This window comes from Petaurus breviceps, unplaced genomic scaffold (assembly GCF_028583685.1).
Source record: "Petaurus breviceps papuanus isolate PSGF00001 unplaced genomic scaffold, PetGlider_PUasm1.0 91133, whole genome shotgun sequence".
NCBI classification, from domain to species: Eukaryota; Metazoa; Chordata; class Mammalia; order Diprotodontia; family Petauridae; genus Petaurus; species Petaurus breviceps.
Genome location: NW_027187419.1, coordinates 93,845,524 through 93,873,439, shown reverse-complemented (window position 1 = coordinate 93,873,439; position 27,916 = coordinate 93,845,524). Strand labels below are relative to the sequence as shown.

The following is a 27,916-nucleotide window of genomic DNA, read 5'->3' as shown; positions in this document are numbered from 1 at the left end:
TTGGGGTTAAGTGACTTGCCCAAGGTCACATGGCTAGTTTTGTGGTAAGTGTCTGAGACTGGATTTGAAATCAGGTCCTTATGACTCCAGGCTGGTGTTCTATTCACTGTGCCACCTAGCTGCCCCCCATCAAGCATTTATTAAGTGGGATCTGTGTACCAAGCACTGCATCCAGTAAGTGTTAGAAGTTGAATATGCTCTGAATGGATAATAAAAAGTATTTATAGCTTGACTTTATTATTGTATGTATTAGGAGCAGGTGGGAAGCTAAAAATGCCTTCTAAAATAGCCACTAGATACCACAAAAAAACTATTATCTTATTATTTATAAAATTATTTAGAAAAATAGCTGTTGATCTTTGCCCAAAATTGAATGTTATATCAGTATATCAACATATCAAAGACCTATGATTTCATCAATGTATAAACTTCCTCTAATACTGATCATGTCATATGATCAAACTTACATAGCCTTATGAGAGTTTTCTGAGACTTCAGAGAGGTTAAATGACTTACTTGCCCTTGATCATAAGAGTTAGTTTCACAGATAGTACCTGAACCCAAGTCTCTCTGACTTCAAATCTGTCATTATATCCTTTATGCCATACTGTGGTTATATTGTAAAAAACTTTTTGGAAGGGAGTATAGGTGAACAATGCTGATATTATTCCTTAAATAAAATTCCAAACTCCTAAATGCATTAGATTTCTATCTTGTAGGAAGTAGAGTATTATAATATGGATACTGAGAATCAGTGAGAAATTACATATATCAGGTAAATTTTCAGTGAGTCATGCTGATGACAGAAGCTAAAATTGATTTTTATTTTCTTATTTTATTTTTAATTTCACATGAAAACAATTTTAATATTAGTATTTTTTTCTAATTTTGAGTTCCAAATTCTCTCCCTCTCTCTCTCCCCTGCCTCCCATTGAGAAGGCAAGCAATTTGATATAGGTTATACATGTTATGACTGATTTTTGAACTTGCACTGACTGTAATATTGAGAACTTTGAAAAGGAAAATCATCATTTTAATTAATGTTTATGGTGCTTTGTTTGCTTGTTTTTTAGCTGCGAGTTTTCAAGTTGGCAAAATCTTGGCCAACATTGAATATGCTGATAAAAATTATTGGTAACTCAGTAGGGGCTCTGGGAAACCTGACCTTGGTGTTGGCCATCATTGTCTTCATTTTTGCTGTGGTTGGCATGCAGCTCTTTGGCAAGAGCTACAAAGAATGTGTCTGCAAAATCAACGCTGATTGTACACTGCCACGCTGGCACATGAATGACTTTTTTCACTCCTTCCTAATTGTATTCCGGGTTTTGTGTGGAGAATGGATAGAGACCATGTGGGACTGTATGGAGGTTGCAGGCCAATCTATGTGTCTCATTGTTTACATGATGGTCATGGTGATTGGAAACCTTGTGGTACGTAATCAGAAAGCTTCAAACATTCATTCAAAAAACTCACATAAAATTCCATGGTCTGCTGTTTTTTTTTATGATATTTAATTAGGTTAACTATGTATGTTAATTGCTCTTCTTTGTAATAGTTATAATTCATATTTATACAGCAGTAGAATTTACAAAGTATTTTTACTACAAATATTCTGTTATCTACATAATGTAAGTAGCATTCTCCCCATGTTTCCAATGGATGTGATGTTTAAAATGTTTGAGAGATATAGTTTCTGGGTAAGTTAATAATTTTACTAAGAAGACTAGAATGTTGATTAATAAAAAAAAGGTCAGTAGTACTTTCCAATGCCAAAAAGCCCTCATGGTGGTGGGTTTACAATTTAAATGCCCTTGGAAAAGCAGGTGTTCCTGACGGTGGTGATCAGTTCTGATTAGCTAATAATTAATGAGAGAATGGATATTATAATGGGAGATGGGCATTTACATTACAATGATGGTCTTAGGGTATTCCATATCACCTGTCTGACAAAAGGGAGAATTTACATTTTCCCAGACCTGTCTGAGTAAACACAATGGGCAGTAATTCTCCCATTAGTCTAAACTACTATATGTCAGGGCTGAGATTCAATGCAACCTGGGCATGACTCCTTTGACTCAAAGTTCCATTAGTTTTTGGACTATAGCATTCTAAGGCAAAACTATCACTTTATCTAGTTAAAAATAGGTGCCTCATATGAATAACGCTTATAGCTTTTACTTCTCTGATGAAATTCTCTCATTGTTGTCAAAAATGAAAATGGCTGTTAAAGGCAAAGGATATTATTTAATCTTATCAGTTGTTGTTGTACAGTCATGTCCAACTCTCTGTAAGCCCATTTGGGCTTTTCTTGGCAAAGATATTGGAATGGTTTGTCATTTTCTTCTCCAGTTCATTTTACAGATGTGGAAACTGGGGCAAAGAGTATTAAGTGACTTGCTCAGGGTCACACAGCTAGTAAGTGACTGAGGTCAGATTTGAACTTAGGAAGATGAGCCTTCCTGACTCCAGGCACAACATCCTACCTACTGTACCACCTAGCTGCTCTCAGGCTAATTAGTACTTCTGTGCAAACCTGAGTTAGACTGCATCATTTCTCTTTTTGCAGACATTTATGCTTGCATGTTGCTTCTCCAGACCTTTCTTTTCCCTTCTCTTCTGCTTCCTGTTGAGACATTTCAAGCTAGTTCCCATGAAGAACTGGGACTAGATTCCCCCCCTACCATGAGTTTCTGTTCTCCTAGCTTGATGGTGTCACATGGAGTCGACTCATTGTCTCAGCTTGCCTTCAGCCCCCTCATCAGATGATCAGGTTGCCCAGCTGAGCCACACGGAATTTTAGTGTTGAAAGTACCTAGTTTGATATTACCTATTCCCTACCCCTCTCTGAGACACTAAACATGGCAAAACCTCTATGGTCGTTATACTGGCATTGCAAGGAGAGTACTTACAGGTAGACAGAGCTTTGATATATGTATGTCTATGTCCAACTGATGCATAAATTGATGCATTTACTGGTGTTAGAGTTTTGTCATTAACAAATTGGTAAGATATTTTGAGGACTAGATCTGTGTGCTACTTATTTTTACATACCTTGATCATACTGAAATGTTAATAAATGCATTTTCTATTTGATTATTTTCTAAGCATTATCCCTTCAGACAAAGTAAGGGAGAGAAAGAATTCCACATTCAGTTTAATCTACACGTCTATTTTCTGTCCCAGATTATTATCTTTAGTAGATGTGAACTGATTTGCAAAATTTTCTTTGTGCAAAGCTTGGCACAGAATCATATTAGCTCTGTCTTAGAGTTCATAAAGTCATCTAATCTAACCCTCTACATTCAGACAGGTAAGGTGTTGTTATCTCCATCGTGGAAGGGCTAAAATTAAGGTGCTAGCCAAAAGGAAGTGTCATGGGGAGAAAATATTGCAGAGAAAAGGAAACCTCTAGATTAATACTTTGACATGTCACAAAACAGAAATGGTAGTCCATCTTTCTCATTACTCATTAACATTTTTCCTTGGAAAATAAAAGCACCATACATTTTCAAATACATAATCCATCCTTATTGCTGAAAGAGAGAAAAACAAACAATGCACAGAGCTTCCAAATAATTATATACGTAACAGGAATCATTCTGTAAGATTTTACTTCTTCTCACCTCTTCTTCAAAATCTTTTAAAATGGGTTTTTGGGAGCAAGGATACCTGGCCTCCTGCTACATGCATCACCCAAAGATGTTCTTAATAGTGACATAGTAACAGTCTTTTCTTTATAGGTGTGAATAATCCCATCTCCTGTTGGACACAGGGGATAGCACATCAAGAGACTGACATAAGACCTCCCATAGATAGTGAGAAGGGATGTTTGTACCATGTGTAAACAAGGAAAAGTTGTTGTTTTTTGTGGCAGGTCTGACTATTTATCTGCAGATTAAAAAAAGAGAATTTGCTTTAAAAATACATGCACATATGTGCATATATGTGTATATACACATACTTGTACCTGTATATTTATTGTGTGTGCACACTGATGTCCCTTCAGAAAATAAAAGGTACCCTTGTACTTTTTCTTTCCCTATTTATAGGTACTGAACCTTTTTCTGGCTTTGTTACTGAGTTCATTTAGTTCAGATAATCTTACAGCAATTGAAGAGGATACTGATACAAACAATCTTCAGCTCGCAGTGGTGAGGATCAAAAAAGGAGTAGATTATGTGAAAAAGCACGTGCGTGAATTCATTCAAAAAGCATTTGTTAAGAAACCAAAGATTTCAAATGAGATCAGAAGAGTGGATGATCAAAATGTTAAAAAGGAAAATTATGTACCCAGTTGTACACTCGCTGAAATGAGCAAAGATCAACACTTTCACACAGATAGAGATGGGACCAGTGGTTTTGGCAGCAGCATGGAAAGATACATGATGGATGAGAGTGATTATCAATCTATCATTCACAATCCTAGCCTCACAGTCACAGTACCAATTGCCCTGGGAGAGTCTGATTTTGAAAATGTAAATACTGAAGAATTTAGCAGCGATTCAGATATAGAGGGCAGCAAGGAGGTAAGATTACTTTATGCATATTTTTGATGTTATGAGATAGTAAGATTGAATAGTCATTTGTAAGTTTTTGTCTTCCCTTCGTGATTTCCTAACAAATTTGCTCATAATTTCACTTATTAATATGAGTAAATAAATTTCACATCTTGCAAATTATATAACAAATCAAGTTGATTAGCACAGAAAATTCTTTAAACTTGTCTTTGTAGAAAAAAAATAATTATTTTTTTCAAGTTCTATTTAAGAAATTTATTTCGGTTGCCTTAAGTCGTGTGATAGATGACTCTTCAAATAATCATCAGGTAGAACTGAATAAGTGCTCTGTATGATTCACAGAAGGTAAGAAATGACCTCATGAGTTTATAGTCCAGTTATGGATAAAAGACTGACATGAGAAAATAAAAACTTGAAAATTATTTATTATGAAATGTTGAATCATGATGGATAAATGCTATGAGAATTCAGAGGAGAAGGAACTAAATGATGCCCTCAGGGAAGGTTTCATGCAAAAACTGAAACTTGAGATGGGCCTTGAAGAATGGGTGGGAATTGAATCAGTAAAAGGGAGACAAGAAGGAATTCTAGGAAGGGGAGAACTTAAAGTAATATTATTTTCCACATAGTATGATGATTTAATTTTGTTGGCAGTTATGACAGATTTAAATAAGAGTATAGTTCATGGAATTTTAAAAATTCAAAACAGTAGTAATAGCCATTATTTATATGACTTTTTGGCAAGGATGGAGATTCTGCAGCCTGAAGGTCACATGGACCTAGAGAGTCACGTATGGCCTTGAGGTTGCAGATTCCCCACCCCTGCTTTATGATTATTTAGCCTTTATATATTATATACTAATTACATATTGATTAAGAAACTGAGGCTCATACAAAATCATATGGATTGTCTCTTAGCTAGTATATGTCAGTATCTGGACTTACATCTTTCTGGACTCCAAGCTCAGCATATTTTCCATTGCACCACGTTTTTCTATTAGTCTTCATTTCTGAGAGATCTTTTGGCTACCCTGTTATAACTCTTCTATTCAAAAAGAATACAGAATTGAAATGGAAAGAAAGGAATCAAGAGGGTCCTTGTTTGATTTTTCAGTTTGGTAACTCTATGCAGAAAAAACACCAGGATATGATCACATATTCAATAATAATAAGTGTTTTTTTTTCCTGCAAGGGTTAAAAATGCAGTTTTATGGAAATATGTATTTCCTCCCTAGAGCAGTTCTTAAAATGTACCTTCTTGACACATGATTGATTCTGTGGCTGGATTGTATTAACTACCCTGTGTTGCTTCTCAAGTGAAGCAGACCTCAAGAGCTGAATATGTGGTGAATTTTTAGACAATACTAAACTTGTAAGTTGTTTTTGTTTTGTTTAAATAGGAGTCGTCACATGGCTCTCAAGGAAGCCTTACCAGTAAGGCAATCCAGAATCCTGCTGGGATGATTTTAAAGAAAGGGGAAAATATTTTCACTATATATCTGGTTGTTTGTTTGTTGCTGTTTTTGTTGTTGTTGCTTTTGCTGAGTGGGGCATAACGGGTTCTTCTTAAGATTCATTGGACTTTGGTCAGAATTGTAATTTTCATTTTTAAGCACTAAAAATATATAAATAAGCAGTTATATGGTATAACATATCAAGCACTGGGACCTGTGATCAGGAAGATCTAAGTTCAAATTCTACCTCAGATACTGACCTTGGGCAAGCTATTTAATCTTTCTGAGACAGTTTCCTCATCTATATTTTGGGGATAATAATAGTCTCCCAAAGTTTTGAGGATAAAACAGATTTAATAGACCTTAAAGTACTAAATAAACACAGTTATTACTTAGAAATTTCCCCCATGTTTTTGAGAAAGGGGAGCCTAGTTGACCCAGAAACTCTGCCAGAACCTGGAGATGTAGCAATTTGCCTACCTTGCTTTGTGGAATAGCTCAGCTCTGGTCAGTTGACAGTTGACAACCAGGCAGGTTTCCTTGTTGATTACTCGTTTAGCTGAGATCTACATAGAGAAGACAGTGAGGTATACTTCTATGAACTGCAATTGGATTTTTCGTTCTGTGCTAATGAACTGTTTTGGTTTGCAACCTTCTTCTGATATTACTGAAGTGAAGTTCCAGCAGAATGTTTAGTAATACTGCCTTTCTAAATCAATCTGGTTTCATTCTGCAGACGCCAGTGTCTGTGCTTGATGGAAGGCTCTTGACCTAATGTAGACACAATTTATGTATCCTGGAACTAGAAAGCATATGCTGTCATCTGTGGTTTAACCATTACAATATAGCCATTGTTATACCTCTTCAGAACATAGTGATAGAACCCTCTATTCAATCTCAGAGTGCCCATCTCTAGGACTAAGTCTGAATGTTATTGGCACAGCACAGTACTCATGACATGTTAAATTAAACCAACAGAGAAAATCCAATTTTTCATTTATCACAGTGATATGTCATTAAGATGACCAAGAATCCTTTCATATAATGTACAAAATTCTCATTTATTTCTGAAATAAAGATATACACCCTTACCATTCACCCACTAATAGATTACTTTCTCTCCTATTTAAAAGGCACATCCAACTGTTTTACTAAAACATTTTAACCTTATTCTTGGGATTATATGTAAGAATACAAATAATAATAAAAGCTTGCCTTTTAGTGCTTTAGAGGTTGCAAAGCACTTTACAAATATTTTCATTTTATCCTCAAAAAACCATGAAATGTAGGTGCTATTATTCCATTTTACAGTCAAGGAAACTAAGGCAGGTACTGGTTAAGTGTCAACCATAGTCATACAACTAGTAAATATGTGAGGCCAGATTTGAACTTAGGTCTCCCTGGCTCCGGGCTCAGTGTACTATCTAAAAAGCCACCTGCCTTCTAATAGGGTTATCTTGACGATCAAATGAGATAATATATGAATGCTAATGATGAGGACTAATCATTTAAACACTTATTTTCTCTGAATTCAATATCTTCAAAATCCTTCCAAAACACAGAATATAAAACATGACATAGTAAATGATGTGCTGAAAATGTCACACTTGAGTTACACTTTTTATGAAGTGCTATAATATTAAAATCAGAGGCTTTGCTTTTAATACAATCATTTCTTAAAATAATATTAAGGTCTTCACTCTGAGTTTTCTAATCTGATTATTTTTCAACCACTTTTCTAGGCAATCAATCCATAACCATTTATTGAATGCCTACTATATGCCAGGCATTGTGTTAAGTGCCAGGGTTATAAAAAGAGAAGTCTCCTCCATCAAGGAGCTCACACAACAAAGCAAACAAATATGTACAAACTATATACAGAAAAATAGGAAATAATTAACAAAGGACAGGCACTAGAATTAAGAGGGGATAGGAAAGGTTTCCTGTAAAGGATGGGATTTTGGTTGGTATTTAAAGAAGGACAGGGAATCCAGGAGGCAGAGGCAAGGAGGTCGAGTATTCCTGGCACAGAAGACAGAGACAATGGCTGGAGCCAAGAGATAGAGTGTCTAGTTCAAGGAATATCCTGAAAGCCATTGTGACTGAACTGAAGAGTATAAGGTGGAGAGTAAAGTGTAAAAAGACTGGAAATGTGGAGTGGAGAGAAATGAGGTTATAAAGGACTTTGAAAAACAAACAAGATGTATTTTATTGGAGGCAACAGGGAGCCACTGGAGTTCATTTGAGGAAGATGACATGGTTGGGTCTGCAATTTAGAATTTTAGAATTTAATCCAGAGTGTTGATTTTTATCCTTTAAAAGTGAGCATGGTAAATTTTAAATGACTCATCATTCTGAATGTGAGAAAGAAAGGAGGGGTTTGGGTTTATTCCACTGAACTTATTTTAAAAGCTAAGATGAAAGATCTTTTCAGGGTGAAGATGATTCATTTTTGGCCTATTTATTCCTTGAAAAGTGAACTGGCTAGAGTTAGTGATGGATTAGAAAGTAAGTTTACTAGTCTATGCAGATGTCTTCCAGCAAAAAAAAAATAGTTTAGCATCATTTCAATTCCTTTGACTGTAACTACTATATTAAGCCAAAATGGAAGTAATTGCATGCCAAAATCCACATGTAATTTAAGTTCATGAAAAGGACGCAATTCCTAATTATTCTCTGAAAAATTCCAAAAATACTCCAAGGTTTTTTTTAGTTTTGTTTTTTGTTTGAAAAATAATAACTTTTACCAAACCTATTTTCATTGTTGTCTATAATATTCTATTTATCATTATCTGGAAGAAAGTAATAACATCATAGCATTTGAATGCACATTACTAAATATTCTGATCTTGACCCCTGTATTTGGGCAGGTAAGGTCCTAATCTGTTTAATATAGATAATCATTGTATTCCTACTTTTAAGATCCCTGGAACAGAAATTATTGTTCCTTTTTTTCAATTTTGGTAATGAGTAGCAAAAATTTATCTCTGAAGAGAGTCATTTATTAGTTTTTGCATTTCAGATTTTTATTAATATAGCCTAGTACTATATGTGTATGGTGTACATTTATACTCATATGCATATATATTTACAAGTGTACTATATTGCTGCCTCATTTAGTGTGTTTGGTATATTTTCATTTCCAAACCTTTGAAAAATCTAGAGAATAATTCTTCATCTTCTATCCCTAGCTTTTGCTTTTTACCCATAAATATGCTGCCATATTTAACTTTATGGAAATTTTGTCCTTAGAATATGATTCCTTTTCTATGGGACATAAATAACTATATCTCATCCCTAAATAGTGCTTAACACCATTCCTTGAATATAGTAGGCACTTAAATATTTTTTTGGCTGACTAAAAAAAGGACATCTGAAAACATCATTTATCAGTGATAAATGTTAAATTTATATGAGCATATGCTAAGCTCCTATTGGATAGCACTAGACATTCCCCCAAGTTGCCAAATCACTGAAAAATCACCTTTTAAGTAAAATTATTAGTACTTAGCTGGTTCAGCACTTCCCAACTGCATAGTCTATAGATCCCTGAGGACCGTTGTTTTGTGTTTTATGTTAAAGTATTATGTCATTTTTTCTCCTGTGTGAACTTTACATTTAATGTCTCCAGAGACTTTGCTCTCGCTGATGAATTCTTAAAACTGCAATGATTCTCCATTAGCACCCATATTTGTCTTTCAGATTTGTCTTCAAGCTCTACCGTTTGTAACAATTTTGGTTTTCTTAAGAGCTCATGATATACTAGTATGTATTAGTTATTTCTCTTCCAATCAGCTTTTCTACTCTCCTGATTCAAAGGATAGCTACTCTGGTTGATTATTCACAGCTAAGGTGTATGAAAAAGGTTAAAAAATAGATACCCATCATTTAAAGATTTGGCATGGTGTTAGCAGTTATTTTTGGAAAATATGAACCTGGTTTAAGGTTTAACAAAAAATCAACAGGGAAAAAAGTTTATTTCATTGATAATTATGATGAATTTATAATTTATTCATAGTGCCTCCTTTCAGCAAAAGTTCCATATCCTAGATATATTCCACACAGTTACTTATTGTCCCAAAGTGACCATCATTGTCATCTTACTTCCTGCTTGTATGCTGAGGGAACGAAATTCAATTCAACAAACATTTGTTAAGCCCTTACCATGTTCAAGAGACTGTACTAGGCACCAGTGATACAACAGTGAAAAATGATATCCTTACCAATAAGGAAGTTCCACTTTACCAGAAGGGAACATGGCCACATGAAAATTACCAGAATAACCAGGAAAATTTAAATTGTGTCATATAGGGATTGCTTGAAGGAACTAAGGGTATTTTTGTCTTTATTGTTCAGTTGTTTCAATCATGTCTGGCTCGTCATGATTCCATTTGAGGTTTTCCTGGCAAACATACTAGAGGGGTTTGCCATTTCCTTCTGCAGCTCATTTTACAGATGAGGATACTGAGGCACACAGAGTTAAGTTACTTGCCCAGGGTCACACAACTAGTAAGTGTCTGAGGCTAGATTTGAATTTAGGAAGATGAGTCTTCCTGATTCCAGACTCCAGCACTCTATTCACTGCACCATAGAAATGCAAAAACTTAGAGATGGTGAGGATTGATAACTATCCAAATATATTAAGGGCAGAAAAGCAGAAGTAGGATCAGCTGATTGATATTTCAGAGAGGCAAATAATGGCTTCAAAAACTTCCTCACAAGTAGTACTATACAAAAATGAATAGGGTGACTTCAGAGCTCCTCAATCTAGTGCTAGAAAATTAATTTGGATAGGGGTAAAGAAGAATGGAGAAATTTTATACAAGGAATATTTGTTTTACATGTATTTCATTATGCTTGTTTACCATGGAAAATACATTTCATTTTAATATATTCTCTTTGAAAAGTAAATATGTAACCTTATTATTTGGTTCCATACTTGTATTGATTCTTTAGATATTCTTAGAATTTAGTGTAAATATTTTGAAATTAGTGTTATTAGCTAGTTGATGTATGGCCAGTAGATTCCATAGTAAATGTAGGCTCAAGCAGTGGTATGAGAACTCTCTCTGTGGAACAGAGAAAACTTCTTAAAGGAAAAAGGATGCCTTACAGGTTATGATTTGGATAACTGATTTCCACTCATCTGATGGCTAGTTATTTGTGACTTTTTTATTGTAATCAAATGTTTATTCAGATACTACAAAAATGGGAAGTTTTCTGCCTCTGTAATTAAGCATTCTCATTGGGTTGAATACAAGGGAGTACTGAGGGGGGAAAGGAGAGGAAGGATATAAGCATTTGTATGGAACCTGCTACATGTCAGGCACTGTGCTAAGTATTTTACAAATATTACCTCATTTATCTTCACAGCAACCCTGTTCTATTATAATGCCACATTTTACAGTTGAGGAAACTGAGGCACAGAAAGGTTTTAGTGACTTGCTCAGGGTCACAGAGCTAGTAATTGTCTGGGGCTGGTTTTGAACTCAGGTCTTCCTGATTCCAGGCCCAGGAGTCTATATATATACTATACCACCTAACTGCTGTGAAATTTATAGTGTTCCTTTAGAAGCAACACTTAGAAAAAAAACCATTTAGAACATTATACCTACATTCATAAGATTCTCTTCTTGTATTACCAAGTGATGATATTATATGGTTTCGAAGCCTATTTCTTTCTTTTTCTTTTGTGAATTGCCTTTTAACATTTTGTTGAGTGTTTCATTATGTTGAGTAGGTTTCAAAAGACTTTCCAAGTTTTCAGGTATATAAAAAGCAGCATTATCACTTACTTCAAGTGCATAAATAATCATAATATCCAGGTACATTATCTTCTTTATTTTTCAGTAATGCTGAAATAGCTAACCTGATTCTGGAAGCTGAAGCTAGTACGACTACATGCGTAACCTTCATTACTTTACATTCTTACTTCTCACAGGGGTAAAAAGCAAGGTGGATAAATCAAGGAAGCAGTTCTGGTGTTTTAAAACCAGGCAGAGACAAGTGTGACAACTTTTGCACAGGTTACCTAAAAAAAATCATACATATATGATATTTTTTTCAATGTCTCTTGTCTTGCATGCCTATAAGCTAAAATATATTCCTGCCAAGTCCATTGCAATAAAGTAAAATTCCATAACCTGGATTGAGGCTCTTATCACAGCATGTTTGGGGCAGTGCATCATTTTTTTGTGATTCTCTTGCTGACAGTTCTCTGATACATCTATGTAATACTTTGGCATCCTCAACTGCATGTTCAATCAGTTTTTATCATTTGGATTATAAAAGTGAGAAATTGGGTATAACAGAAGCCATTAAAACATCATTGAACTTGAAGACTTTGGCCAATTAAACCTTTTTTTTTTCATTTTTGAATTAACAATTTATGTATCACATCACTTTTCCAATTTATATTCATTGAAATTTTATTTCCAAAGCAAGACATCTTTGGGGGAAAAAAATTGAGTTCTTTTTTTCAAGATTTTCAACCAGAAAGTGTTATAACTTTCATTTTACATATAGAGGATTCATGTAGTTGGTATTTTAATTCTGATTCAGCTATCCAAAAAAAGTGTGGTTTAAATTCCAGCAGAGACTAGCTTAAAAAATGAAATAATTTTAGGAAATTTTAGTTGAATATAGAAGATAACAGATTTCCTGGATACAGATATTTTCATTAAAAAGAATAACTTACCTCTGTATAGCACTTTAAGTACTTATAAATTGCTTTTCTTCATGATAAACTTTTGCCAGTGTGGTCACCCTTTTTGGAGGCTCATCTAGTATAAGAGACATGCCCAGGATTATGTAACTAAGATGTGTCAGAGAAGGAACTGGATAGAAGTTCCAAAAAATCAAATTTAGACTTAATGTTAGAAGAAAAGAAAAACTTCCCAAGAGCTACCCAGAAGCAGAATGGTCTGCCTTCAGAGACAGTGGATTCTGCCACCTCAGAGATACTTAAGTAAAGGCCCAATTAACCATTTGTCAGGCATGTTATATAGAAGGAAATTCCTTTAAAATGGATTAGATAACCAATGAATACTTTACAACTCTGAAATTCTGTGATTTACATCTTCTGACTCCAAAACCATCAACACAACTAACCTTTCTCAAAAAAAGAAAATTATTGAAACAAGCTACGTATGTCATTTGTCACAGGTCACAAAGTGAGCCACTGGTGGGGAATTAGAACATCTGAATGAAAGGCTTTACTTTACTCTAGATTCCCTTTATGAAGGAAACCAAGGATTCATGTAGTAGTTCACTGTTGAGCAAAATTCAATAAATTAATTTATAATGCCCCATTTTAATCAGTGGAAAAATAACAATTTAAAGTATAATTTTATTATGTTTCTCAATAAATAATCAAGTACAATGAAAATTAATATGATGCCCTAGATAAAGCTGTTTATGTCATTTAATTATTACTGCAACTTTATAGAACCATAGCATATTTTCATGTTAAGATAGTCTGTGAGTTATAGTCCTAGTTGTAATTTGAATGGTCATCATAAAAAGTGACTTAAATCATTCCTTTCTTCTTAGTTTCTCAGATACTTTTTTTAAGTCTCATGTGTTTACTCTTTTTACAGGTGAAGACCTGTCCCAAGATATCTCAAAAAAAGATATCTCACTAAAACTTTTGAGACACATTGAGTTTATATAACTCAGCTATAGAAAACATATCCTACCTTGCCAAAGCTACTACAGATTTCTTTATATAATACTACTATACAAATATGACAAGAAAAAATGAGTATTCAGCTTCAACATCAGTAGACACTTTTGAGTATTTGAAATATAATGGCTTTTTTTTCTTTTTAAAATAAGGGTGCTCTTGAAAATATTTGTTTTATAATCCAGTTCATGACATCAATATAGCCTGTCATTGCTGTGACATCTATATCACTACAATCCATTGTGGAATGATGAAAGCAAAACTTACTCAAATACTTATAATGGGCAAATAAAAATACGTAATTCATAACTGTTATTTAATAATAAAAAAATGTGTTGGTTTATTCTGGTTTTGTATTTACTTCTACCTCTTCTTATATATTTTGCTTTTATATTTCTCTATACTAAAATTGAAATGACTTAGAGGCAGTATTTCATTCAAAAATAATTTCTTTCTAAACTATAAAAAAATCTACAGCTGGTTAGAACTTATTAAAAAAAAAACTATTGCAGAATCTACAAAAGCCTACAACAGAGTACTTCTATCAGGAAGTTAAGTGAAAAGAGATCCATTTTCATTGCCAACTTAGCATATAGAGCCTTTGAGAAAGTTAAGTATCTTTGTCAAAGTGACAAGAAAGAATTTAAATCATTTATATTTGAACATATATATTATTTTAACAAAATACTTTTGACTTCCATATTAAGTTACTTTAAGAAAACATGAATTACATTTTTTGTGAAAGTCATTTGGTTAGGCATTTGAAAATTTTGCTAAACTTCTTTGTGGATAGCTCTTTAAAACATAGCATTTATCTTTAGCATATTTACAGAAAAAAATGGACTTAATGGATTTGGTAATAAAGCTTTTTAACAGAAATCTCTTAAAAGTGACTTAAAGTTGGAAATGCCAAAATTCTATGACTATCGTTGCCCATTTTAACATTATCCTGATTTCTAATATTGTGAACAACATGCAAAATAAAGTCTTTAAGTAGTTTATCCTTTAATATGATTCACAATAAGAGATTATGGTCAAATTGGTCACCAGCCATTTGTACCCATGTGATTCCCTCACTTTATTTTACAACTCAGATTGCTAATTTAAGTAATTGAATTTTGACTCTACTTTCCCTTTACTAGGTCCATTACATTTCTTGTGTTTTATGTGATTAGTCTGCTGTTCACTGTGATTTCCCCTTATGTCTCAGTCTATCATTTCACTGAGTTATTTTCTGATTTCCCACTTTTATTCATTGTACAAGAGTGACTTAGTTAGCTGTTCTCCAGTTATGGTCAATTCAACTGAATTTTGGTGCAACAGACTACTTCCATGCCAATATGGAAATGTTTTAGTTTCTCCAGGAATAACTTGGCCATTGGCCAAGATGGTATACTTTATACCAATACGTAAATCAATGTGATATTCTACTCTTTTCCACTCTGCCATCCTTACTGCCCAAGTGGTAAAGTAAAGAAAATTGATTTAAAAGTAATTTAAGTGAAGGAAACTAAATAGCACTGAGGAGTGTTTTATATTTTATTTGTTAAATAGATTAGCATAATTTTAAAAATTACCCATCTTGGGGACCAGCCTCCCAGTGATGAGCTTTTCTGAAATTAGCCACACTCATCCTCAGATAACAGACATTATCACTATGCTCAGACTAAAGGCCTTCCATCTTGATAAAACTGCCCACTTGCCAGTAGTCCCTCTCTGTTATTGGAGAACCCCAGGTTAACTTCATACCCAGATGAAGCATCAGAAGCCTTTTTGGCGGTGGGGGGGGGGGGGGGGGGGGGGGCAGGAAATAGCTTCATTTTAGTATGATTTTCCATTTCCTGTTTTGGCCCTTTGCATCTGTGATTTGATTTCTATGATTATTTATTCCATTCATGTCTCTTAAGACCCCTCTATATCTGGTGATTCTTATCCCTGGTGATTCTTGTTCATGTTTTCTAATAAATCATCAAACCATGTGATAATAGATTTGGAACAGAAAAAAAAAACCTAGAGATTAAATAGTTGAATCCCGCAGTTTTAAAAATAAGGAAATTTACAGGTACCAATTAGAGCAGGGATGTGAACCTAGATTCATTACTACATGTTTTAGTTTTTCTTTATGTTAAAAGATACCCTTCTTTCTTAATTGATATACATCAGATGAGATAATGTTTGTAAGGCACTTAGCACAGTGCCTTGCACATAGGTAATTAATGAATGCTTCTTCCTTTCCCCCCTTCATAGTTATTATGATGATTAAACTACATCAGTTTGTGAACAGTACACACATATTGCGTATTTAATGACATGCACAGGATTATCTTCCTTACTATGTAAAAACAAGTTAATTATTCATTATCAATGTATTTTATATCACAGGCATAACATAATAATGACTGGTAAAAAAAGATAGGATTAGGAACAGCAGAATAAACAGTTCCTTTTCCTTATGCAATGGTCATAGTTCTGTATATATTAAAGTATTTCTATAGAAGGTATTCATTAGGTGAAGCTACTAATCTATTGTTGATTTTGGAAAAGTAAAGAGAATTATCCATTTTAAAGGTGCCTTTTAGCAGTATCAGTGCTGTGTATGATACATTCTCATTACTAGTCATTTTGAGTTTGGAAAATTTAGTTTTCATTCCAATAAGTAGCATTAATGAATAGTCGTGACAGATATAAGCTCTGAGTCAAAGGAATTCCTATTGTAATTGATTAAAATAATAAAACAACCAAAAAAAGGATTTTTAATGTGGATACTACCTTAACAGAAGTATATTTGACTGTCTTTCTTAATTATATTACTTAGGATATATTATAGGTGATGACATTTAATGAGAAGGGCAAGAAGAATTCTCAAAACTAATTCTCAAAACTATCTTTAAATTATTCAAGTCAGTTTCATTAACCAGCACCCAACAATTCCTCCATTAAATAAAATATCCTTATATCTCAAATGTGGGAAAAAAATTATTTAAACTGAATAGGGTTTAGCATTGGGGATTCTTAATCTTTTTTGTTTCTTTTACTCATGAAGCCTATGTACTCCTTAGAATTATATTTTTAAATGCATAAACTAAAATGCATAACATCACCAAGGAAACCATTTAAATTGAAATACAGTTACCAAATTTCTAAAAATAAGTTTATTGACCTCAGGTTAAAAACCTCTGGTTTAGTGGAATATGTATATGAATGGTTATATGTATATATGTATCTATATATGTGTATTTATATATATAATATACATATATTCACCTGCATGTCTATGTGTGTGTATATGTGTTTGTATTTGTGCTGTAAGAAAGTCTTCCCTGCTGTGACCCATTTGACAGCATACTTTCAGGTTCTAATGGTCTTAGGTTTAGGAAAGGTTTAAGTTAGTCCCACCATACAGATATCTCTTATGCCTATAGCAATTTGCTTCACTACAGAATGGGCAGTCATTGGTCCATTTGCACAGTTGTGGTTCTATAGAAAAATTCATATGTATATGTGTGTATATATATATATGTCAAAAAATATTTTTATTACTAATACAGACAAAAATTTGATTCTGCTCTATTATTTTGAAAATTCCCCAACATTTGGCACATTGCCTGCCTTATATAAGGCACTTAATAACAGATTGTTGACTAACTGTTGACTAGCTGCTTTTTCTTGGTTCCCCAAATCCTTTGGAAAAAGAAAAAAAATGTCTCTAAAACCACTCAGTTTCTGAGTATTCCTAAATATTCATTGACATAGCTCCTAGATTCCTAGATTTTCATTTGCTTCTAAATTATGGATTCCTATAGCATGCTAGACTTCTGTTATTGATCTCCCAAACCAAAATACAGCCACCTAGTGGGAATAATGCCTCTAATGCCTCTTATAAAATGATAAGTACCAATACAACTGTTCTTCTGATCATTGTAGTTTTATGTGGACCATGTCTGCTTACATCATTCCTCCCTCATACAAGATTTATCTGTGTAGCTCTTACTGATGTCCTACTCTGTCTGATAACAAGATTGTAATAGTCCAATCAAAATATGCACTTACAACTACTGTCATTTAATGTAAATGACCCTAAAAGCCATCAAGAAATAAAAAAATTGGGGCGGCTAGGTGGCGCAGAGTGAGTAAAGGGCTGGCCCCGGAGTCAGGAGGACCCGAGTTCGCTTCCAGTCTCAGACACTTAACACCCAAAAAAACTAGCCGTGTAACCTTGGGCAAGTTACTTAACCCCAATCGCCCTCCAAAAGGCAAAAAAAAAGAAATTGCAACCTTAGGGCAAATGTTAATTTTAGATTAGTTTCAGCTAATATGAATGGTTTTTCTAATTCTGTTTGGGAGTCACAGTTGATCAAGTCACACTTGATTTGAGATGTTCTAAAAATTAGTTATAGTTTTCACTAGACTAGCTTATGTGCTACATTTGCTGGTACTTTTAAAATGTTCATACATGTATGAGCAAATGAATATGCAATAAAGTAGCTGCTGTTCTTCCTTACATAAGGCCTAAATTAGAAAATTATATTTTAAAAGTTTTTCTGTCCCTGCTAATATATGTTATTTCTAACAAAAAGGTGTTTTTTTTTTTTATGTTCATTGACATTTTGGCATAATATAGGAGATAGAGAAAATAAACTGTCTCTTTGTCTTAAAATTAATTTTATGACTGTAAGGAAATTAAGCTCATTATTCTCATATGTAAGTATGATGTTTGATTTCATGGAATCTTTTTTGCAGAGTTCACATATGATACTCAACTTAGTGTACAAGCTAGTGTCTTGTCTTTTTGTGTAAATGTTTTTAAATTTTATGGATCAGATATCAGAAGAGAAAATTTAATTGGCTTTTTGAATTCTGATTTAATGCTATTTTTAAAAATTCTATTTTATATTATCCTATTATACATGCCCTTTACATCAAAGAAGCAAGGATTAAAAACTGTTGGAATTTTCTCTTGCTTTTTTCTGCTTTAATTTATTTTCATTCTTAACTATTTAAAATGCCTTCACTTATCACCAGCTGATCGAAATGAATTGAATTTTCAGTTAAAAGAGATAGAGGTAGTATGACAACTGGTGAAATGCTATGGATTTTACAATCTTGATAGTCCTAAAATATTTCCTGTTGCTTTTTTAAATGCAATGAAAAATAAATCACGGTAAGACAATGGACTTAAATATAATGCCATAATACATATTATATAGTGCTAGTATCAAAAAGTCATTTTTCTCTTTAAAGGTAATTTTAGCAAATGAAATGCATTAATATTTTTGTCAAAAAATATATTTATTTTAGAATGTTTATTAACAAAAATAGAAGCCACACCAAGATGTGGGTAGAAAGACAAAGCAATGACACATTCCAAGGTTTCTAAACCTTAATGTGTGCTTATACATTTCTATGGCTGCAACATTGTTGTGTTTTGCATAATGTGTTGCATGCTTCTCAGGATGAAATTCTAAAGGTACTTTGTTAGATTAATTCTAAAATTATCTTTTTGTGTCTGGGTTTTTTTTTTTCCTTTTTCTTTTCAGCGAGTTCACCGATCTAGCTCCTCTGAAGGCAGCACGATTGATAATGCCATCCCTGAGGACGGAGAAGAAGCACTGGCTGAACCTGAAAATTCAGATGAGCCAGAGGCCTGTTTTACAGATGGTAAGAGGAAAACTGACACCTGTTCATAGTCATTTGGTTCTTGTTAATAGACTTCATTTTAAAAATGATGTTGTAAATGAGACTTTTTTGTTTCAAAGCATTCTAGTACCTGGGAATGAAGGCTGGATCATAACCTGAGCAGAAATCCTAATTAAAATCCCATCAGTACAGCATGAGCAGTGAGTGACATTTCCAGGTGTTATTTCCATTCACACGCACATTAGCCTTACACAACATTCCCCTCACTTGTGGATTAACAGCATTTATTTATGAAACAGTTACTTCGAGAAAAGGATTTCCATGAAAAAGAATGATTCTGACTCACCTAAATGGGAGAAGATTAATTAAACATTGGATGGGTTTTGGTTGTTGTTTTTAGCCAAATCATCTGAAACCTGTGGTTAACCAGACCCATTAGCTGAGAGGTGGGCCCTCTTATGGGGTATCATGGGGAGGGGAGGATCCCTATGACTTCATTTTTTAAAAGATTTCATCCCTACAGATTGGTTTTGGAGAATTGCAGAGTTGTATGGGGCACTGGTATGTTAACTTTTTTCTTGGCAAAGATATTGGAGTGGATTGTCATTTATTTCCTTCTTCAGCTGCTTTTACACAATGTGGAACTGAGGCAAACAGGGCTAAGTGACATGAGTATCTGAGGTCAGATCTGAACTCAGGAAAATGAGGCTTCCTGAGGCTAAGCCCTGTGTTCTATCCACTGTGGCACCTAGATGCCCAAGGCTAATGTGGATCAATGGTAGTAATGTGAGTTTGAATCCTTTTATCTACTAAATTATCTTCCAAGGTAGCACTGTCCTACCTGCTTCCCTCAGATGGATTTGGATTAACAAATCTGTGAAGAAGAACAAAAACTGTGTTCAGATGATTGCAAGGAGTGCTTCGCACTTCTCAAAATGTGCTGTTGGACTTTGATATCATGCTTCTAACAATTTGGACCCAACAGGCAATGTATGCCAGTACTAGTCCTGGAGCAAGGAAGTAGAGTACAATGAGTAGAGAAAAGGACTCACGAGTCAGAAAGATGTGAGTTCAGATACAGCCACAAACATGTACTAGGTGCTATTATGAGGTCAGGAGATATCTCTGAGCCTTAGTTTTCTCATCTATGAATAATTCCTGAAATATGCCCCTCACAGGGTTGCTCTGAAGTTCAAATAAGAGAATGTGTGAAAAGTACTCTTGTTTTTCAGTCATGTCTGACTCTGTAATTCCATTTGGAGTTTTCTTGGCAAAGATGCTAGAGTGGTTAGCTCATACTTGTTAAAACCAATTATCTGAAATAAAAAGGAAACTGAGGACAAAGTTACAGAGCCATCTATGATTTTATTTGCAAAGCTAGCATTTGCATATTAAACCAGGTCACTTGATTCCTCAGAGGTCAGAGACAAGGAGTGATTTACAGAGATGATTTTTATAACGAAAAGAGGAGGTATTGGAAAAATGACAGAAACTTATTTTTAACATAATTCAATTGGACAAGGCAGGTCACCTGACTAGTTGGCTTCTCCCAGACTTTCATAATCCTATGCCAGATGTCATTTCTTCTAGGGGGTACCTTTTGAAATCAGTGATTAGCAGTTATTCTCTCCCCCATCCCAATTCCCCATCTTCCTTAGAGTCCATTACTCAATTTAGACTCTAGTTAAAGAAAAAAGGGGATTACCCATTAAGGCTGGAGAAGAAAACAAAAGCAACTTGATCTCTAGCTAACCTTTCTCCAACTGCCAGAAAGGGGAATTTAGCCTCCAGTCAGTGGTCCTTTCTGCTAGAAAGGGAGACTTAGTCTTTTGAAAAACCTTATAATCATATGATTCTATCTTCCAAATTACCTGCTACTAAATGTCTTCTCAGTCTGTCCACTAAATCTATAAGTAACCTGGACTTAAAAGATTGCATTAGTCTGGCTTAGTTTAGGGCTAGCTCTTCCTAAAGAAGGGAGCCTAATCCTATAATAAAACTAAAAATGAAGCAAAGTCATCAAAAAGAGATTATTTCTTTTTCATTCTCCCTTGCCCGACCTCCTTTCTAAACATCCTGATGTAATCGCCAATGTTAGAAATGTTTCTGGATGTGGAAAAGAGCAAAACTAAGTGACCTATATAAACCTACAAAATTTATGTTCTAGCACTAACGTTTTGCCTTGTGTATTTTCAATAATTATGAAGATAATAATAACTGATGTTGATATAGTACTTTCTACTTTCAAGATACAGATTGAATATGAATATTATAAGCATTTTTCTCATTTGAGCTGACATAGAAGCATAATATAGTAAAAGTCAGATTCATGTATTACATTGCCTATTCCGTGTTTTTAGGATACTTCTATAGTAGCAAAATAGTTGGAAGATAAAGTCTTATGCAGGTTATTATAAAATGCCTAAATTTCCTGAGCAGTAAAATGAGAACATCTGACTGAATGAACCTAAAGATTCTTTCTAGGTTTAAATCCTCTGAAACTATAAAGGAATTTTAAGTAAATCTTTTTGCATATTTTATTTTGCTGGAAAAGTGGTATTACTAATAATTATGAACTACCAACAGTTTTCTACTTGCCCTTCCCTCATTAAATGGACAAGATAGCATTTACCCTCTAAAACAGGGATTATCAAGTCTTTTGCAGTGGTAGTACCCTTTGTATTAAATAAAATCTGCAGAGTCCTGGCCAAAAAAAAAAAATCTGTCCAAACAACTTTTTAAAACCCTGACCATTAACTATCAAATTGATATAATGTTAATTTAAATGATAAAAAAAAGCTTTAAGAGCAGTTTTATTATGGCTCTAATATGGTCATTCATATTTTAGAAGAAGATGAATATTCAATATTAATAAGTATTTTATAATTGAGAAAACTATTAGATGTTAGGGATAACCTTGCAAGATATTCTGCAACAATTTTGTTCTTCCCCCTCCTTTTATTTACATAGATTGATATTTGAGGACATTGTTTCAGTTCATCATATTTTCACTTTAAAATTCCTATATTTTTATTTTAAATTTACTTCAATTCTAGAAGCTACATGAACCTATTTATTTTTAAAATGGTAGCATAACACTCATTGTATTAGGAATACTAGAAGAAAACGCAGAATGAAGCTATCTGTAATTGTATTGGCATTTCTTTTTTAATATAGGATTTGATTCTTGAATTAGGCTCATGGATATTTATTTCCTCAGCAGTAAATAAGATTATAGGATATAGTGACAAAAGGTACCAAAGTGGTCATTTAACCTAAATCTTTCATTTTCTAGATGAGAAAAATAGTCGTGATTTTTCCAAGGTTATACCTACAGATAATAATCAAGCTATTATTCTAACTCAGGTCTTCAGAGCTATCAATAATTTGGGGATTTTTTCATTTATGCTTTTTTAATTTGCCCAATTATCAATTATGATCATCATAATAATTATTATAATCATTACAGAAATAATAGTAAATAGCTAGCAAGAGTATTGGCTTTGAAGTCAAAGAATACATTCTCAAATTGAGTTCTTCCATTTATTACCTTTTTAACTGTAGGTAAGTCATCTAGTCTTCTTCTGCAAAATGAGAAAGTTGGGTAAGATGGGCCTCCAAGGTCCAGTCTTGTTCTATGATCCTATGCATGGGCATATTGTTTATATGTGGATGCCAGATATTTCATATGATATGGGTCTGAGAAGAGAGGTGCTAACCCTTTTCAGACTCTGGAAGCAAAAGAAGCACTCATAAGTCATTGAACAGTGAATAAAGGTTTATTTAGCCTCAAATTAGCAAAGATATACACAAGAAGAATACTGTGACACTTCGCTTATGTAGATGCAGACCCTCTCAGCAGGGCAGGGTGTGTTTACTCATGTAGTCTTAGATTTCTGACAAATCAGAGGGGTCAGCTCCATATGAATAGGACTTTTTAATGCCCTTTGTTGACCAGGAGATTAGGAGCCAGTCAGTTCCCGGGGGCAGTTTCAGTGCCTTTTAGTCAAAAACTAATTCCTCTTATGTTCCTGGTCTTGTCACAGATGGACTCCAGCAAGACTATCTTAAGCATTTTCAGATTGAATTTAGATCAATGAGGCTGATCACACAATTAATTTAAAATAATCAATCCCTGGTGGCTCTGTGGCTCAGGTAAATACACTCTGTGCACAGGCAACACAGAAATCAAAAGTGATGATTTTCCTGTTTGGTGTTTGTCAAACACTACCACTTGTTTATTCATGGACCCCCTTGGACTGTTTCACAGAGATACCAGATTCAGACTGGTTTGAGCTGCCTTATCTGGGATAATACCGCTTTAATTTCCAATAGGATCATACTCCCAAATAATTACAAAGTTGCATTGCTAAACTTTATCACATGGTTTAGGTCATTTCATTTTTAATTGTCTCTCAGAAATTGAATGCTTCAGATAGGCACTGCAGATAGAAAGTTGAATACGTTGCTCCTACTCTTGTGAACCTTAAGATGTAATGCAACTAGGTTTTTAGTCTGAAGACCTGGGTTCAGAATCCAGTTATACTTCTTGTCAGCTGTCTGGCCTATAAAGTGAAAGGGACTGAGTAAGAAATACTGTCAGGTAAAAAGAATCAGAAAACCTTAACATTGAGATCTGGAAGTGACCCAGTCTCATCACTTTGCAAAAGAGAATAAACTCAGGCCTGAATAGTTTCGAGTGACTTGTTCAGGTCACAAGGTGATTAAATAGGAAAACTGAGATCTGAACCTAGATCTTCTGACTGGAAGTGGATAGAGCACCAGGCTTGGAGTCAGGAAGACTTGAGTTCAAATTCAACCTCAGACACTTACTAGCTAATCATATTTATGGTAACCAATATGAATTGGGACTTCACAGTCTTCTATCTTCTTACTAATGATAGTAATGTTGATATTTATACAGCTGGGTCATTATTAGTGCAAATAATGATTCTTGAGAAGTAGTTGTATTATTGACATTCATACTGCTTGGGGCCCAGTGGAAATAATGCAGTGTGAATTCCAATAATCTGACCACTTCCCAGGGTTCATTACTTACGCTAAATTTGAGCCTAGCTGTATGGGGTGTTTTAAGGCTTGCAAAGTACATTATGATGGCTAGGTGGTGCTGTGGATAGAGCACTGGGCCTGGAATCAGGAAGACAAATTACTAGCTGTGTGACTAGGCAAGTCACTTAACCCTGTTTGCCTCAGTTTCATCATCTGTAAAAGGAGATGGAGAAGGAAATGGGAAAACACTGTATCTCCATCAAGAAAAACCTAAAGTGGATCACAAAGAATGAACAAGTCTGAAAAGATTGAATAACAGCCACCTCTGATTAGAAGGGACTACACTGTAATCTCAAATAAAGGCCATTAGAATTGGCAACGAAGAGGCCACTGGAAACCTAGAAGTGTATAGTTTAAGGATAGTGATTGGAAGTGAAGTTTGATTGCAGAGGAGCAATCAGCAGGTAAAAAAGAAGAGTTACTTGGGGGATTATTCCTCCCTTCCATTTTTATTATTCCTTTTCTAAAAATTGATATATTTTGTTTTGATACAACAAATGACTCCTAAGAAACCTTCAGATGAACTCCCCTACAAAGCAACTTCTCTGAAAAGTTAAACTAAATTCATCTAATAGAATGGTTTTTTAATTTTAGCGAACTACTTTTGTAGTTTGTCTGTTATTAACAGAAAGAATGGATGTGTTCGACGGTCCCTTGTCCTGGCTATTTTATCTTCTGTGACTTTTTTTGACACTACTCTTTCTTGGGTCTCATTCTCCCTGACCTGCTGATCCTTCTCATTCTCCTTTGCTGGATCATCAACTGGGCCCTACCCCCAAACCCTGGGTGTAACAGCAAGGTCACACCCTCTTCTCTCTTGGTGATCCCATCAATTTTCTTGCATTGAGCTATTATATCTATGGAGAGGACTCTGAGACATTTATCTAGCCCTAGCCTCTCTTTTGAGCTCTTCTCCCATTTTGACTACATGTCCAAAATGAAACAATTATTCTCCCCAAACCAGCATAGTTCCTCACTTCCCTGTTTACGTTTATGGTGTTACCACCCTCCTAGTCACCCAACTTCATAATTTCAGAGTCATCCTCAATTTTTTTATTCTCCTGCATCCCCCATATCTAGTCAGTTACTAAGTCTTCTGGAATCAAGCCCTTCAACATCTCTCCCATCTGTCCACTTCTCTTTACACACAGCGCAATCACCATGGTCCCAGGCACTCATTACCCCTTTCCTAAACTGTCGAAGTAGTCTGCTAATTGGTGTCCAAGTCACCAGTTTCTTCCCTCTCCAATTGTTCTTCCCTCTTCTAAGTGATAGTCTGCTATTCAAAAAACTCAAATCACACTAAAGTAAAATACAGTATCTTCTGTTTGGCCACTAAAGCCAGTTACTCCCTTCCATGAATTTTACATCCCAGACCAACTAGTCTGCCAGATGTTCACTTTATATGGAGTTCCATCTGTATTCATACCTTTTCACAGGCTACCTTCCCCTCCCCACCCATCCCCACCACCACCATGTGCCTGGAATGAACTCGCTTTTCTCCTTCAGCTCCAAGAATAAATGTTTGTTAATTGATGACTTTAACACATTATAGGTGATAAGGTAACCTAAAGAAATTGTAGAAAGAAAAAGAACTGGAGCCAGGACAGAGCCTTGGGATATGCACAGTTTGGGACAAGGGGCAGAAAATGGATGATGTCGTAACAAAATAGTCTGAGGAGTGTCCAGATCAGAGGAAAAAAGAATTTAAACAGCATCGTTGAAACCCAAAGAGGATGGTATTTAAGATTTGGTTCTGAGAAGTACATTGTCAAATGCTCCGAAGACGTCAAGCCAAATTAAAACTGACAAAGGGACATTGATTTTAGCAATTTTGATGGGAAAAGCATGTATAAGAATTGTTCTTGTCCTCTTGGAGCATATAATCTATAGGGAATAAGGCACTGTCATAAAGTTTAATGCACAATGTTACAATAAACAGAATGGAGAGTAACAGAAACTCCTATGTAAGGTTCAATAGGGGAGGCCTACCTGCTTAAAGAGCCTTCTTTTTTGTTCTTCATTGAGCATAGGTAGGATCATTCATTTTACCAATTACTTACCAAAGGTATTCCTACCATCTCTTTTATACAACAAACATTTCATAAATACTGGTATTTAAAGTACATGTTTTAAGTACTATACAGAATACTAACACTAAGACACAGACTCTACTCTTATGAACCTTACAGGGAAAGGAGACATATTACTCACATAATTGTAATTTTTTTTTAAAGTCCAATTGGGTACCAAAGATTGTGTTAGTTTGAAAGGGAGTGAGCTTATAGTGGTGAGCTCAGGAAAGACTTCATGGATGTTATAGCATCTGAATTATGCTGACGCTAAATGACATATCCTTGTGTAATTCCTAATTTTACTGTTTTCTTTTTTATATCGCCTCCTCATGTCTCTTTTCTGTATATAACCTTGCACTTCTGATAATTACTTTTGACCTAATTCCTTCACCATCCATTGCTAGCACTAATTTCTCATTTTATGCCAGCCCCTATAGCTGTGATTATAAGATATATACCTATAATTCAAGCAGAATATTTGCACCATCCAGCATTTTGCTTATGTGACATATGAGCAAATAATAACATGTTATTGATAAGGTACATTGATAAGAATGTGGATGTTTTTTGTTGCCAATGACTCAATAAATTCAGATTCAACACAAATTTTATTAAGTACCTGGTACATAAAAGGTCTTAGATAATAATCCTTGGCATTTTCCAAATGCTTTATTGTTTTAGGGCATTTTAATGTGTATTATGACATATCTTAATGTAAAGTGTTTTGCACCCCAACTCAACTGTATTAATAGCACATAAATTCTATGACTACATTTTGGGAAGCTAATTCTTTTTTTTTTTTAAGCAATTGGGGTTAAGTAACTTGCTCAAGGTTACACGGCCAGTTATTTTTTGTGTGGGTGCCAAGTATCTGAGGCCGGAACCGATCCTGGGTCTCCTGAGGTCGGGGCCGGTGCTCAACTCACTGTACCACCTGGCTGCCCCAGGGAAGCTAATTCTAATCTAAATGATTTGCTACTACTTCCTAAATCATTTTTTAATACCTATCAACTTTTCATAATAAGACTAATTTAAATAATTCAATATCTAATGCTTGTTTATGTTTATAATTACTGAATTTGAAAAAGTTGGGGGTTTTTAGTTTTTGCTTTTTGGAGGGCAATTGGGGTTAAGTGACTTGCCCAAAGTCACATGGCTAGTAAGTGTGTCAAGTGTCTGAGGTCGGATTTAAACTCAGGTCCTCCTGACTCCAGGTGCGGTGCTCTATTCACTGTGCCAGCTAGCCGCCCCGAAAAAGTTTTTTAAAGAAAAAAATTTAAGTATGATTTTAGAAAAATCATGTAATTTTTTAAAAGTGTTGAGCTAATGAATAGTTCTTTATTTTGGTTTAAACATTTGTTTTAATTTTTTTATAATTTGCACTTTGTTGGAACATTTTTTTTTTTAATCTGAGAGCTTTAGTTTAAAATGATGAAAGATGATATAGCCATTATGTAATATATCATCAGAGCAACCTAA

At 34.5% G+C, this 27,916-nt stretch overlaps 1 protein-coding gene across 1 annotated transcript in view; it reads left to right on the top strand.

Annotated features, from left to right (window-relative positions):
- Window positions 1-27,916, top strand: part of LOC138155524 (sodium channel protein type 9 subunit alpha) — a 206,599-nt gene that overhangs the window by 136,927 nt on the left and 41,756 nt on the right. Inside the window, exons 16-18 of the mRNA XM_069080802.1 lie at window positions 1,074-1,430; window positions 4,050-4,526; window positions 19,193-19,313. Of these exons, the coding sequence (XP_068936903.1) occupies window positions 1,074-1,430; window positions 4,050-4,526; window positions 19,193-19,313 (955 nt within the window). The remainder of the gene's footprint in view (window positions 1-1,073; window positions 1,431-4,049; window positions 4,527-19,192; window positions 19,314-27,916) is intronic.